Raw genomic sequence first — 16626 nt, forward strand, 5'->3', positions numbered from 1 at the left:
CAAATTTTTCAAAATTTATAAAATCTACTCCATAAATCTAAAACTTGGGAAAGTGAGACTGAATAATTTTTAAAAGGCTTATACACCTCACTCCTTTAAGTAATCCTAAGAATTAATAAACCTACAAGCGAATCACAAACTAGAAGTATACTTAATCTAATTATGATAAAGAATTAAAATAATGTTAAGACTGATGAAAAAACATTAAATACCATTTTTGGAGATGCACAGAAAAGGAAATGTGAGGTTTGTAAACATACACTGTTTATTCTTACTGGTAATGAGAACATTCAAATACAAACAGCAATAAGAGTTGTAGCCTTCCAGTACACAGTGACACTTTGCACATTGTGGGGAGAAGTTCCGCCGCCTTCCTTCCTTTCCTTCTGCTTTGTTGCTAAGAACAGTACAGGTTTTAATAAGAAAGAAAAGCATTATATTTTGAAAGCTATGAGAAGATACTGGGGCTGAAACATCAATTTAGGGTTCATTTCCATTTCCATCATGCAGCAAGCATTCTCTTGATTTTAATGATAGTTGTATCCTATCCGATTCAGAATTGGAGCTTAATTTACATAATCCCCCAAAGACAGCCCCAGAATTCCATTAAAGGTCACCTTACTTTCCCATGCACACACCAGCTTCTAATCTGCTCATTCTTTCCCCTCTATTGTCGTACCCCATGCTTTGGTAAAGCTTGCTGCTCATTACACTTTCATCTCAAATAGAAAATCTTTCAGTTTTGGCTTTCCATCCTACTAAACTCCATTCCAGTCTGTATTACTTCTCCTCTTCATGTTATAGCAAAAGATTAAATAGTCATTTACTTTTTGATGTGTGTAAAATTGAAATCGAGACTCCAGAAATGCTCTTTGGAAGTCTCGGAACACCTAGAGGTGAAGCAGGAGAGGACTGAGCATTTACTACTGCCGGCCCCAGCTGCATATTAAAATCAGGGATTGCAGCGGGATCAGGGAGGAAAATTTATTTGTGTAATAAACAGAGTAGAAAAACTCCCTGGTTCCCAGGTGTCCTGCAGTGGAGCACAAAGCTAATGGCTTGCTGGTTAGCATACCTCAAATATATAATTTACTCTTCTGAAATAAAATACTAACAACTGTCAGTCTCTTAATACCAGAAAAAAAATCAATCCTTTCCCCTCAAATTCTCATTTGAATCTCAACCACCAGGATGCTCAATGTCAAAATCTTACATTAGTTTTTTCAGTGCCAAATACTGAGACTCTGATACAGCATCACTCTAGAGGAGAAAACTAGGGCACTCTTGTCTTAATGGATACTTTATAATTAATAGTTCCATCAACAGATATTTTCTGTTTTCGCAAAACAGCAAATATATGCTTGATTTCCGAATGAACAGTTAGGGGCGGTGGTGGTGCTTTAATCCCAGCACTCGGGAGGCAGAGGCAGGCAGATCTCTGTGAATTCGAGGCCAGCCTGATCTACAACAAGAGCTAGTTCCAGGACAGGCTCCGAAGCTACAGAGAAACCCTGTCTCAAAAAAACAAAAACAAAAACAAACACAAACAACAACAACAAAACCCAGAATGAACAGTTAGAACCCAGGGATCACTATTACCCAAGACTAAGACATTGTTATATACAAAGGCATTCTTTCCCAGTGAGCTAGACCACATCAGAATGTTTTCCCTAACAGTAAATATACTGAGGAGTTACGTTACTTTAAAGAAATAACTCCTTCTGTACTGCTGGGTTGGCCCTGCACTGACAGACTGTGCTGAAACAATAGCCAAAAGACATCTGTCATTCTGATGCTACTGAGCTTAGAGGGGCCGACAGTAAAGACAGCATAGGTTCCCATCTGCACGTATACTGCTTTTGTTGGGCAAAAAGTTTAATATTCTCTTTTTCGAGCCTATGGCTACTTCCAATTTCAAGTGTCCTGGGGGAGCTCTTGAAGCTTAACTCTTCTTGCTAAGCTCAGATCAAGGGTCTCCTTATGTCCACGTGTGCTCACACGGCTGCTAGCATTTCAACAATCAACACTCCCTCTGCCTCAGCCAATGTAACAACAACGGATGCATGATTTTTCTCTAAACTGCTGGCTAAAATTAGATGTATGTTTCATAATTCCTATTGATAGAGTTAAGGAAGCAAAAGTCAACAACATAGACTAAGGGTCAGCAAACTGTAGCTCATAGGCGAAACGTAGATCTAAGTGTATTTCCAGAAATAGTATTTTATAGGAAATGTCTCTTCATATAACCTTTCTTGATACGGTACCAGAGTTCAATATGTTTTCTAGATAACATGGCTTATAGAGCTGAGAGTATTTAATAAAATGCTTTTCATAAAAAGCATGCTGATCATTGCGATAGAGATAAGAAAGAATAGGCAGTGCAGTGCTTTACAGACATGAAACTTTATGCAGGAAGACGAGAGGCAGGAGCTGAACTTAGACACAGGCTGCATCAGAGCACGAGTGGAGGGAGTTTGAAGTGATTCCGTTTCTTTTGTTGTTCAGGAATTTTGTCGTCATATTTATAGCATCACTGCTACCACTAACGTCATAGAACTTTCCCACTGTGCATATCTGCAAGCCGTATTTCTTGTTGACTCTAAGCCGTCAGGAGTTGACCTTTGTGTATGGTGTGAGCTAAAGATCCAGCTTCAATGTTCTGCAGATTTATTATTTATTAACAACACTGTCCTTTCCTATTGGGTCTTCTTGGCGCTCTCCTCAGAGATCAGTTGAGTGTATGTGTGTGGGTTTGCTCTTAGACCTTCTACTTGCTCCCGTCCCTGTCTCTAAGCTATTAGAGCACAGACCCTAGGCCCCTCTCCCTGTTTCAGAAATCAGTCCATCCTGTCCGCATGCAGCTTTCTCTGAGACAGCCACACTGTACTGTGGTGTTGTGGCTCCTTTCCCTCAAGGCTACCAGATAAGTCTACCGTCCTGCCTAATGCCTACACAAATAAGAAAATTCATGTTCTTTTCCAGGTTTCTGAGAAGAAAGTGAAGGGCATTTCACCTTCTTTCTTCAGTATCCCTGTCAGACTAGACATGGCAGCCATCTTGCCCACTCTCTCCTTGTGAACTCCTAGTCAGGAGTTTTGAAGTGTCCCCGTCCAGCATCCCTGACCTTGCCCCCAGTTCACAGCGTCCTCAATCTGTCTTTTGGTATGATGTTATTAGGGTGGCTGATGTGTGATGGAGCAGGTGCTGTGGGAGTCTATCATGCCGGAAAAGGGCAGAACTATGTTCAGACTCATCTATGGAAAACTAAAGTCACACCAAAGATGACTATACTATGTATAACTGAAACTATTGGGAGTCTAACCAACTTTGAGGGGTAGAGGTGGGAAACTACTCTTCTGTATGATCTAGCAGTAAGTGTCATTCAGTATTTTTCTAAAAGAATTCACAATAAGAACTAAAGGACAAAGTATTTATTTATGGTCATTAAAGATTCTTCGTGCTGGGCATGGTGGCTCAAACCTTTAAATGTAGTATTGGAAGGTAGAGACATGCACATATCTGTGAATTTAAGACCAACATGTTCTATATATGTACTAGTCTTGCTAGTCAGGGTTTTCTAGAGCAACAGAACTGATAGAGTAAACATGTATATGGGGTTTATTAGAGTTGTTTATAGACTATGGTCCAGCTAGTCCAATGATAGCTGTCTCCCAATTGTAAGTCTAAGAATCCCAGGTGGCCTTCTGTATACATTAAAATCTGACTCTCCAAGATGTAGGCTCTAATACCACTGAATCAAGAGTAATGGAAATCAGGCAAAGAGCCCAAGCTTCCTTCTTCCATGTCCTTTATATAGGCTCCCACTAGAAGGTATGGCCCAGATTAAAGGTGGATTTTCCCACCTCAAAAGTTTGGGATTAAAGTTGGGTATCCCCACATCAAATGATTTAATTAAGAAAAAACCCTCACAGATGTACCCAGCCAATTGGGTTTTCTTTAATTCTAGAAGTAGTCATGTTGACAACATAGAACAACCATCACCATGTAGGAAGTTCCAGGATAGTCAGGCTATATAATAAAACCATAGAGTATTCTGAAATGTAAAACAAATCTAAATCCATCAACACTCAAGCAGATTAAGAAAATGTGGTTTATGTTCAGTCTTAAAGGTCATGAGAATCCAACACTGACAAAAACACAGAAAAACCTTGAGTATTTAAGTACATTAAGCTCATCACAGAAACATGAATGCTGAGTGACTGTACCTACACGAATCATCTAAAGTCGTCAACCTCTTAGAAAGAGAAGGATGGTGGTTACCTGGAGCTGGAGGAGGGAGAGAAGAGCCACTCACTGAAGACCCTAAAATCTCAGCTGTGTGAGATGAGTATACTCAATCAACATTACTACCTCGCATCCTCAAACATCTTAAGAGGGGAGATTGCACAAAAAGTCTCACCATAATAAAATATTAATTTATGTTAATTTTCCCAAGCAATGCTAAGTTTCATAACAACTATAGCAGTTATATATTAACATAGCAGTACTGTAGGAATGTTTCAACAATAACAGCAAAATATATGATATTCTAAAGTGGACAAGGAAGGCATTCTACGAAGCTCTGAAGTAGCCAAATAGAATTTAGTCCATGATAATTGTGTTGATGGTGTGTGCAAGTTAACAAGCTGTGGGTACATTATCTTATTTGGTCTTCAAAGGAAGCCTGGAAATGGACAGATATGTCAGTTGGACATGGAGGTCAGTGGCTGCTGATGTCACGTGGCTTGCAAAAACAAAGAGCTGGAATGACCTCTTCACATCCTTACTCCATACTTATCACTTATATACCATCTCATGCTACCTTTCATTGTCCTGGGTCACTGAAAAGCACCTTGTCCCAAAAAAATAAAATTGAAAAAATTTAAGAGCATTCATAATCAATACCATCAATACCTTAATGATGTGTGTTTCTTGTTCTGAATGTTGCTCTAAACATTTAAAAAGAGAAACAGCAGTCAATGGTAAACTTGAATAAGATTAACAGGAGTTGCCCAGGTCAGAGGTGCTGGCTCTCCCTCAGCTGTTATTCAGGATGAAATATTTTTCTTAAATTTTGTTTCAAGAAGGTATTTTTAAAGGCAATCTTTGGAGCATCCTATGGTAATAATTACACTTATATGTCTTTTCAAAATATTTGACAGCTTACACTACTGTAGGTAGAAGAAAAATAAAAATCAATATTTAGTTCAAAGGAGTGCACAAAAGTTAGTATTCTCTATTTCAGGACAGTGTTTCTATTTGACTTGGAGTTCATATCTTCATAATGGCCTACTCCTAAGAATGTGATTGGATCAACAGTAAAGGAGCTCAAATGTTAATGGTAACCACCTCTGGGTCTGCTAGTGAACATCACATTTCACAGAGCCATTCACATTACATGCCCAAATTAGCGGACGAGGAACGGTACCCAGAACCAATCTGAGAGATGTAAAAGGATGCCCACAAAAAGTATCAACAATCAGAAACTGGTCACTACGTCTTAAAGAGCACCAAGGAGTGTGAGTGAGGGTCCCACCAGATCAGATCATGTCAGGCTCCATGTTGGAGAAGTGTTTCCTATGTAAGCCGAGCCACTATAGTTCCTCTGAAACACTTCAGATACATGTCACGGACAGCCAAAAAAGGACACCATGTCTGTAATGCAAAACTGTGAGTGAATGGGAGCAGTATGAGGAGGTTATTCAATATTCATTTTCACTTTTGTTTCTATGAGCAGCCTATCTTGATTTTCTGTGAGTAGTTTATCTAGATTTCATACTGCTGTGGCCCCATAGTGTATCCATAGATACTTTATGTATATTACTCCTAGGATCATTATTTAATAAGTGATTACAGATTTTGTCATGTGAGATGCCCTAGTGCAATACAGCAACACAGATGTGCTAGTGAAACCCACACATGGAAAATGTAAATTCTTAAAGAAAATCTCAAGTGTCTGCAGAATGTTTCAGGAAAAAAGGCTACACTGCAACCACCTTCCTCGTGCTTCCGAGTTCCTTCTATGAGATGTAGATTAGAGAGATAGATGTCAGATATATATATATATATATATATATATATATATATATATATATATATATGTATGTGTATATAGAGATATATGTTTAGGAGCATGATCATGGAGAGGCAAAAAGAGAAGTTCTCATTGTTTCATATGTTCTAGGAGTATCTGAACATTCCATAACAATCATGCAATACTTTGCAATTAAGAAGGAAACTAAGACCTTTACTCACTTCCTACTTCTACCAGTTTTTATCAACATAGCCCAGCTCCTTAGGCCCACCAGATACTGCCACTCCTCTCTGTCTGTCTGTCTGTCTGTCTGTCTGTCTGTCTCTGTGTGTGTGTGTCTCTGTCTGTCTCTGTCTCTGTTTCTGTCTCTCTCTCTCACACACATACACACACACACACACACACACACACACACACACACACACACACAATCTCCAGAAGCTTTAGCACATCTCCCTAGTAACGATTATCTTGTTATACTGTAGCCATTGTTGTTTTGCTATAAACCTTATAAAGGGTAAGCTTTACCTATGAGCTTTAGCCTTTCTAGCCAACCCTGAAACTCAAGAGCATCTGGAAAACAGTAAATACACAACACTCATTAAAGAACAATAAAAATCACAACTCCAGCTACAATCTGGTATGCAAAAACACATACTATGTCCTGGGCATTGTACTAACCACGTTATATCAGTTGTTTTCATGTGATTTTTGAAGAAGCTCTATGGAGTATATGTTATGACAGTGTCAAGTTTACAGATGAGGAAAATTAGTTTTGGAGGACTAGGTAATTTGTCAAAGTAACATACTAAGATGCACTTCTGAAATCTAAATCGAGATAGTCAGAATCCATTGCATATGCCCACAGCCTCTCTTCCACACTGAATAAATAAGCAGGCAGCTCGGCAAGAATGAATAAAAATGAAGATTTTTGTTCCTAAGGAAGAACTCTGCTTAGGAGACAGATGTTAGAATACAAAACCTTTTAGGGAAACCACTGGCAGGGCAGGTGGCAGACCACCACGGTAATACGTGCCACCATGAGAGGAAAGGGAAAATAAATCTAAAAGGTTCATGGACTTTCAGCAAGTGTCACATCCTCTAAGGGCAACATTCGACTATCTAAAATAATCCTTGTATTGCTAAATTGATTGCAGGAATGCTTTTGAGATTAAGAAGAGGCATTCTTAAAAGTTATTTATCTTGATAAAAATTAAGACCAACATGGTAAAAAGCCCCCCTCATTATCAGAAAGAAGTGTCAATTGCTAAAACATTATCTTTTTAATTAGCAACTTCATTTTATGTGTATTCAACAACATCAAATAAATAACCTCCTATATTTATAACTCTACAAAGGCAAGGATTGTCAAAAACTTGTAACTCCTTAGTAAGCAAGAATTCTACACTGCAGTGATAATTTTGGTACTATGTTAACTAAAGTCCAAGATATTTAATTTAAGAGCTCAAACCCTTATCTATTAAGTAGCATCACTGGTCAGAAAGCAGCATTAAATTAGAATGTACAATGCTATTGCGACTGCAGGATAATTTGTGGAACAAACTCAACCAGGCTAAAGGATCTTTGCGTTTTCTGAAAACCTTCTGTTCAGGTTACCAGTGACTAAGGACAAGGTACACATATCCTCTGTTCTATCAGTAATTGCAAGCCCTGATCCCATCTCAGAACTGTAAATCTATTAGCTTGTGTGCTCCAAGACATTTCACCCACCAGTCTTTACCAGAGGACTGAGCACAGGCTTCTTTTCACATGGCCTTCCTTTATGGAAAGAAAGCATCTCTGATTCCACACTGACAGAAAAATCCCCAAACCAATGGATGCTCTTCAAGGACAGCCATGCACACACATTGGGGCTCTATTAGTCTGAGCTGGTATACCAACCACAAAGATGTTATTTAAAAAGCATCATGTAGTTTTACTGAGGAAAATTCAATTTGGTTCTGTTTTTTTCTAAGAATGCTTAACCATTTGCTGGAATACAGGGTGACTCAACAATCCGTGATAGGCCAACATTGATTTCCACATCTTCAGCAGTCCATTTAAAATCAACAGCTTTTAAACGTTTAATTTCGAGTGATTCAATAGATTTTTATTTTGCTAATACCAGAGTTATTTTTAATAAATGAGGGTGTTTGGATGTTTTCTAATATAGTCTTTCGACTGGGAAAGCAATTATTATGTAAATGTTTTTCAATGAAAAAAAGGCCCATGATTGCCTGCCTCCAACGGCTCTGCAATGTCAGTTCAGTTTTGAGACAGTCTAGCACTGGATACTCCAGCAGAAAGTGGCTGTGCTATGGGCGGGACCCAGGGCGGGACCCAGCCCCCTCCACCTTGCTCCTTCCTGGAGCCTAGAACTTATTAGACTCTGGTGACACTTTTTAGGATTCATCTGAAGAAGAAAGGCCAGGAGCAGCATAAAATCAAAGTATATGAAGTGGATGATACAGGAGATTACATTGCACTCATCAGACTTTGCTTGCTGCTGTCCATCCTGGCAGCTCTGGATTACAGTGATGATCCCAAGCATAACTAATACGTAGCTCTTTCCCTCTGCGGAGTGACACGGGTTAAGTGATAAACTGTATGGTCAGCCTGTCCATGGGGACTAAGCAGAATCCAGATACTTACTACAGTGACATTGCTAACTATATGGAACTCCAGATTCTTGAAGATGGGAAATGATACAAGGCCTCTCTGTTGACTGGCCTGAGACCTGTGAAACAGACATACAGTTGTCCCTACAGGCAGAGTTGATGCTTCCGACATTTCAACTGTGGCTGACTCGTGTTGATGTCCTTCCTATACATGGGTGGGAGGGGTAGTTTTCCTCATCTTATGCTTTTCTACAATAATGCTTCTGTAAGAGTCATAACAAATTAACACAGGAAGCAAACAGCTATGGTGGAACTAATGAGTATGGCTAAATAGGACTTTCATTAGCTTCTCGCTGTTACTGTTATGGATAAGCATACACAATAGGGTCAACATTATGAAAACAAGTTTTCACCTAAGAGCTTCAGAGACTCAAGAGAGTCACCTTGTGATTTTAACCAATATTGACATTACGTTACAAAATCCAGACCCTTCAACGTCTCCTCATTTCCAATCTTAGGTATTGGCGGAACTCACTGAACAAATACTTCGAACTCTATATTTTACTTTGTCAATATAAATCATAATCAGTGGATTATAAATAATGTGACTGCTTTTATCTGGGTCACTGGAAATAAATCAAAGTAGTCAGCATGCATGCCGTGAAGAAAGGCACTTAACTATTCTCGTGAGCAGCTTGACTGCACTTTGCCAAGAGAGACCACTCTTGGGGTGGCAGAGCCACGCTGTTGCTGTTTACCCTTTTTGCATACAGCAGACAACAATCCTTCAAAAACACTCGGCTGGCCATCAACTGAAATAAATCGGAAGTCCTTGCCTGGGCCCACAAAGCTCTACAAACCTCTAAGAACTTGTCTGTCATGTCAACTCTCTACCTTCTACCTTGTGCTAGCTTCTTGCAAGACCCTGAGTTCTCACGTAGTCTGTTTCTATTTTAGGTATGCATTGGCTGTTTCTTTGGTTTGATTATCTTTCCTTCAATGTCTCCTTCCCTTAATTTCTAAATTTTAGGGAAGTTTTCAGGGACTATTTTACCTCAGCTCCACCTCTTTTCACTTCTACTTCTCCTCCATTCTTACCTCCACGTGTTCATCCTGCACACGTAGATTAAAGGCACGTGCCTTTAATTCCAGCACTTGGGAGGTAGAGGCAGGCGGATCTCTATCAGTTCAAGGTCAGCCTGGTCTGCAGAGTGAGTTCCAGTACTGCCAGATCTGTTAAGTGGAGAAACCCTGTCTCAAACCCCCCCCAAAGGTATTTAGGTGTTTAAACTTCTGAAACTAAAACTAAAGTCCACATTTCTTTGACTTTTAAATAAATTCCCTCTGAGAAGTATATTTTGAGTAGTTTGACAAATATAAATATATAAAAACTTTCTGTATAGTCTTTGGGACTAGTTAATTTTGGTGTGTGAGTTATTTATATTTGTAACATCTCTTAAAATAGAAATTCAAAAAAGCTTACTGGGAAGGAAATTATAACTAAAACCAACAATAACCTCAATCCCAAATTTTATAACTAATATTTCCATTTCATCCTATTTAGCCTACAAAATTTAACAGCATTTGTGAACAAGGGTGTTCTTCATAGCAATTCAAGAGAGCCAAACGATTTCTATAATTAAAAACAAAACTTCTAAAAATTAATCTTGCTTAGGGAGTAGAGTGAAAGCCACTACTGAAGAGAACAGATTTTGGTTTCACTGAACTGAGACTTGAAAAGAGCAATGTTAAGTGATTGCCACCTGCAATGCTCTACTCTCTGGCCCTCTTGGTACCCATCATTCCTATAAATCCCTTATAACAGGTTCCTTTTAACTACAGGGTGCTTTCCAGGTCACTTGGTCTCCCGAGCCAAGGGAGTCATACCAGGGGAGGACACTTAACCCCAAACGCAACAGATCAGTAGGTAGACCAGCAGTCCATCTACTGTATACATCCTAGATCTGTACTTCAGATATAGTAAGGTTTTTTTTTTCTTTCTCTCCTTAAGAAATATCAAATTCTTTTCAAGAAAGCAAATATTGAAAATTCACACTTGATTTTAGCTTGCCTCCTAGGAAATTCATTAATATCCATGGGAAAACAGGACCAGAAAAGCTGCCCCACAAAGGAACTCCTCCCTTGTCAGGAGGGAGGGCACTGCCAGCCTAATGACCCCTTGTGGCTGATAGACAGCATCTTCCTAATTTTTTTTCAGGCATGGAATTGCAAGAAAGAGATCACAAACAAAAATAAGTAAGTTTATAAGGGAATGTTTGTTATCTAATTGTCTGTCTCCTTAACACTTTTCAATAGTGTTAGAGAGCACTGAAGGATCACACTAACTCAAAGCCAGGAAGCCTAGAGCAACTAGGTGACAAGGTGTCAAAGAGAAGGAATGCTCTTTTTCCCCTTCAAAGACACTAAGCAATAAGAATGATTACTTTTCTAATTAATCAACAAAAAGAGGTTTCTCAAAAAGACTTTACATTGGAAATACCTTGACTCTATGTCCTTTCTTTTTAGTCACTCAGTCTCCATGACTGAGGCCCAAAAAGGGGGCTAATGGGGACACAGACCCTAGCATCCATTTGCTGGCTTCATCTGCATGGGTTTCAAGAGTATCCAGGAAGAAGGTGAGCCCAACCCTGGCCCTGCTGCCTGCCTCTCGCTCTGGGTCTGCCTCTGGCTCTGGGTCTGCCTCTGCTGTATGAACCCAATGGAGATGCAATAAGAGAGAAGAATGATGCTTCATGTCTCCTCCTCGGGTCTACAGTGGAGTTTCATCTTGTGCAGACTTCTGTGATCTTACATTGCTGACTAATCTGCTAGTGACTGATAATGAGAAATGGCAAAGTTCACTTTAGATTATAATGAAAAAAAAACCTGATTCACTAAAATTACTAATTTTGTTAGATTACATGAATAAATTTTGTTTGCTTTGTGTCTTCTTTTGTTTTTGTTTTTGTAAGACTAATTTTATTGAGATGTAGTTCACATAACATACAATCTACCCACTTAAAATGTACAGATCAATAATTTTTCATATGCAACTATATGACTGTCACCACAATACATTTAAGGACATTTTAGTACCCCTTAAAAACAAGTAAATGACCCTGTACCTATTAAAAATCCCTCTATGACCCTCTTCCACGCCTGTGGGAAGTTAACCTGTATTTTGTGCATTTATCTATTCTGGGAATTTTGCAGAAACAGAACGATACAATTTGTAATCTGTTGTGACTCATTTCACTCGCTGAACACAATGTTTTCAAGGGTGCTGACTCGTTCTTTAATGAGACCACATCACACTCACAGTCTCCAGACAATCACGGTGTGCTTGGATACTTCTGCCTGGGGAGGGAGGGGTTTTCTGATTATATACCTGTCTCTGTTTCTGAAGGAAATCAGGATCCAGGGATAACTCTTGATAAAAGAAAAAGCCACCAGGTTCTTTGACCATAATGCATTTTTTTTATAGGAAGTGGAAACAAAACACTTTCCTACTAACCCACTTATTATTGACAGTGGTCTTCCTACCACATTTTACTATAAAAAAAATACAGAAAAAGAGAGAACCTATGATATGGCTTTGGGAGGGAAAAGTGGTTCAAGGAATGAGCGAGGGAACGGAGGTAGGTTTGATTGAAAGACATTTTGTATACACGCATAAATAATTGAATAATTTTAAAAAGTATTGTTGAATTCAATAATCAGTAAATATTATGGTATGAGGTATATTTTAATGAAAATCACAGTGTTTTTTAGTGATAAAAGAGCAAGAGCAGGTCAGTGTAAATGTTTTTGACCTCTGGAGTACTAGAGGGTAACTGGGCTCTCTGCTTTATTATCCTATCTCTCGCAATATCACACATCTGGAAAATTCCATCCTATAGACATAACAGGTTACAGTTTAAAAAGAGAGACAAAAGACATCTTTTGTTAGGAAAAAAGTAATTTTGATCTCATAGAACCCAAATTGGTCTTGGGGACTCTAGGGATCCCCGGGGCCATCTTTTCATAACTGCCGATCTCAATTCTATTCTAAACTGACAGGGGTTCTTATCATTTCGCTTGTTTTGCTTGTGGAATCATTAGCACAGGTACTTTTACGAGGGACTTTTGGGTGGAAACAAGATCGAAAAACTTCATGAATATTATTTTCAAAACACTGTCTGCTCTATTGTGTACACCTGGCCATACATAGGCAATCAAAATGACATGCATCATGCACTTGTGTCTTTCTTGTTTATCCTCAAATATTGTTTATCTTGGCAAGTGCAATAAATAAGAATTTGCTATCTGTTGCTCAAATTCTTGATTATTCCAGTGCTGTCTGCAGTTTCAACACTCATTATGAAGCCAGACGTGCAAGTTTCACTTCCTATCCACCTTGTCTCTATCTCGATGGCTACTAAAGAGTCCTGTCACTCTTTGTGTTTAGATTTTAAAATAATGAAATGCTCTTCAAATTTTCTAAAATGAATATTAGTGTCACCATATTAAAAATAACTGTGCTAGTGCTGGTACCTGAAAGCAGTGGTTGAATATCCAGAGCATGTGGCTTAACAGTTATCCTGTTTTATAATCTAAGGACAATGGTATGCTCAGTAACTTCATACACACCTTCCATCCTGAAATGGTTAGTGATGTGCACTGAAGTAGACACCCAAGTGAAGTTTGTCCTATTTCCAAACCTCAAGGTATTTTCCGCTTTAATTTCAAATAATGACTCAAAACCAATTAAAACACAAGCCACATGGAGGTGGTGCACACCTTTAATCCCAGCTACTGTAGGGGGAGGGGAAATCAGTGAATTGCTGTGAGTTTGAGATCAGTCTGGTATGCGAAAGGAGTTCCAGGACAGCCAGGGCTGATGCACAGAGAAACCCTGTCTCTGATAAACAAAAACAAACAAACCCAAAAGCACTAGATTATAAATTAAATCCAGTAGCCTGGGCACCTACCTTATAATGTCGCCTTCAAGAGCAATCACTCTCTTAATGATCTTCTGTTCTGGGTTTTTAGGAGACCTAGGATAAAAAAAAAAAAAATAAGGTCATATAGTCAGCTCTGTTGCTGTTATTTTAGGAAAAGAAAAACCAATTGTTCAACAAAATCAGCTGTAGTAAAACCATTGCAGAATTCTTAGCACCCATGGTATGGCATCAACCTCACTTGGGTTTCAAGTGATCTGAGATACTGTTGAGATAGTTATGCTTTTTAAAAGCTCTGAGGATAAAGAAGCCATAGTATAACTTAACAAGATGGGAAAACACAGAGGGACTACAGAGAAAGTTGGTACAGTCTGCCATTCCTAGTAGATAGAGGTGGAAGCAGCAGGAGCAGGATCCTTCCACACACAGCAACCTCCAGGCCAGCCTGAGCTATATGAAACCCTGGAAAAAGTAAAACAGAAACCAAGACGGATAAACAACTTAGATATTAAGGGATTAAGATTATTAATATGTTGTTATTAAAGTCATGTGCTTTCAAGCAAAGGATGTGTATGTAAGAAAGCAGACATTTCTTTAACCGATAACATTCTATAATGTTTATGTCACTTTAAAATCAAAAGCGCATCATCCAGAAAACAATGATATATTTTTTTTAAAAACAAAGTAGAGAATTCCTTTAAATAATATTGGCGTTTAGCGATTTGATGATTATAGAATTCAGAGAGATAAACAGTGCTCCTGGCAGTGAAAAGAAATTCATAGATTCTGATATAGTTAAAAGATATTTTCTATTTTAATCTCCTTTGTGATGAGAAAATTTTATTCAAAGACACACTGCTTAAATAAATCCCCAGCCCTCTTGGAATATGCACCCCAAGTGGTTCTTTCCTCGTTAGGCTAGGATTGATCTGAGAGGTCAAGAGAGTATGGGAACGGGATGGATAAAACACTAGGAGATTTCCTTATGAAGAGGTTTTCTCATTCACCTTGAGCTCTTCTATTCCTACTCTGCAGCCCCACATCTGTCCTGAACAACCCCGCAAAAAGGGTCACAAGGGGAAGAACTCGCCTGCTAATAATGTCCTTTCAGTGAGCTCAGAAGCCTGTCCTCGGTGCCAGCCTAGCCTGGTGAAGCTATACCCCGAGTCTCAGTTTGACTGCCTTCCTAGAGAAACCCTGAGCCAATGCCCCCACCTAGGTTGCCCTCGGGAATTGTGAACCATCAAAGTCTGTTGACTTAAGCTGCCAGGTACTGGGGAAATTTCTTCTGCAGCAATGGACAGATAACTCCATATTAATGTGGACAATCTCCTGCTGATAACATCTTAAACCCCCGATTTAAGAGACTTGTCTCAAGGAGCAGATCATATATCATATAAATAATCGTTTAATGTGTACTTGAAAACCAACCAGAGATAAAATATTTTCATGCCAATTCAAGTTTTGAATTAAAACACTTTTTAAAAGAAAAGTAAAAGTATAAAAACAGAAATAGAATTAGAAAAACTGTGTGTTCTGAATTAAAGGAGTTACAATACAATTTATATCCCACGATACATTTTACGGAGAAAATAAAATTATGTAAAACAGCTGCAATTGCTTTCACATGATTATGAATATTCTTTATTTTGAAGGGAAATTGGATCAGTGTTTGGACTGGCCTCTTTAAACAAATTGAGTAACCGGTATTCTATAACTTTAGTGTCATTAACAGACAATTCTAAATCTAACTTGTGGGGTTCTGCTACCTTCAAGCTATGGAAATTGGGTTCTCTGTACAAGACAACTTAAGACTACCTAGAAAATGGCTATCCACCTCTTTCATTCCAGTCTCTCCAGACCTGCTCTTAATCCTGCTGCAGCTGGCCTGCAGGAGCCTCTCCTTCCTCCCACCTCAATTCCCTAGGAACCCTGTAATGGTCTGTTCTGTCTTTTTAAGAGACAAGCTATGCCCACTCCTCCCCACTTCGCTGAGGCAAGCTGATCTTCAGCTTCCAGCCCGAGTTTCTTCCTTTTCCATCTCTCCCTTTCTCTCTCTGTCTATCTCTGTGTCTGTCTCTCTCTTTGCCCCTCTCTCTGTTCTCTCTTCTCCCCTTCCCTTCCATAACCTACTAAAACTAAATAAATATCCAACCTCACTCTGCCTGGCATGCCTGTGTCCCTGTCTCTTGCCTGCCGGGTATCTCCCTGCGCGGAACCAGCCACCTTCTGAGACCTGCGGCATGGTCTCATGCACCAGTCCCTGCCCAAGACTGGCTGCTCTCAGGACCCGCTGCCAGCTGCCTGCCACCACATGGCCTGCTGTCACCGCTTGGGAACCTGCAGCATTTCTGCCATTGCAGCCCCTTGGGGATCCCACAGCATTTTTGATTAATCCATTACAAACCCCATCTCTTGGTGTGACCCAGGATCCCCCTAACTTTTCTCCACTGTCAGTCTCAGCCTCTCCTTATATCCATCTCTAACCCTTGACTCACAAGAACACTCTGTGCCAGGGACCCTAGAGTCACCACACTTTCCTAGCATCAAGGGCAAGCAAAGAACAGCCAGACGTCAACGACAACACTAGGTAGCATCATACACTTTGATATATTATATACACATTTATTACACGTATTACAATTCCAGATACCTGGATTCCTGTGAAAGAAAACACAAACATGTGTAATCAAGACAATATGCCTATCCAGGAAGCCAGCAACCCTGTTGCAGTCATCTCTGTGGAAAGCAGTGTAACTGATGCACAAGACAAGGACTTGAAAATAACAATTATGACTGTGTTCAAGGACCTCCAAAACACATGAGCAAACGTCCTAAGGAAAACCATGAAAACGGGAGAATGGAATGGTGAAAACACTTCAAGACATGACAGTAAAATTTAGCAAAAAAATAAAATCACTAAAGAAAAGCCAAAGTGAAATAAAAATGGAAACTAACTTCTTAGGATATAATCAAAAGCTTCAGTAATTAAAACTCACCAATGGATTATAAGATACAAAAGAGATAGTTTAAG

The 16626-nt window shown here is 39.2% G+C and overlaps 1 protein-coding gene across 4 annotated transcripts in view; it reads right to left on the reverse strand.

Moving 5' to 3' along the window:
* The window catches only part of Immp2l (inner mitochondrial membrane peptidase subunit 2), an 811392-nt gene that overhangs the window by 260446 nt on the left and 534320 nt on the right, over positions 1 to 16626 (reverse strand). For all 4 annotated transcript variants that reach the window (XM_038337160.1, XM_038337162.1, XM_038337163.1 and 1 more), the window contains exon 5: positions 13623 to 13688. In XM_038337160.1, the coding sequence (XP_038193088.1) occupies positions 13623 to 13688 (66 nt within the window). The remainder of the gene's footprint in view (positions 1 to 13622; positions 13689 to 16626) is intronic.

This window comes from Arvicola amphibius, chromosome 7, assembly GCF_903992535.2.
Source record: "Arvicola amphibius chromosome 7, mArvAmp1.2, whole genome shotgun sequence".
In the NCBI taxonomy this organism is placed as follows: Eukaryota; Metazoa; Chordata; class Mammalia; order Rodentia; family Cricetidae; genus Arvicola; species Arvicola amphibius.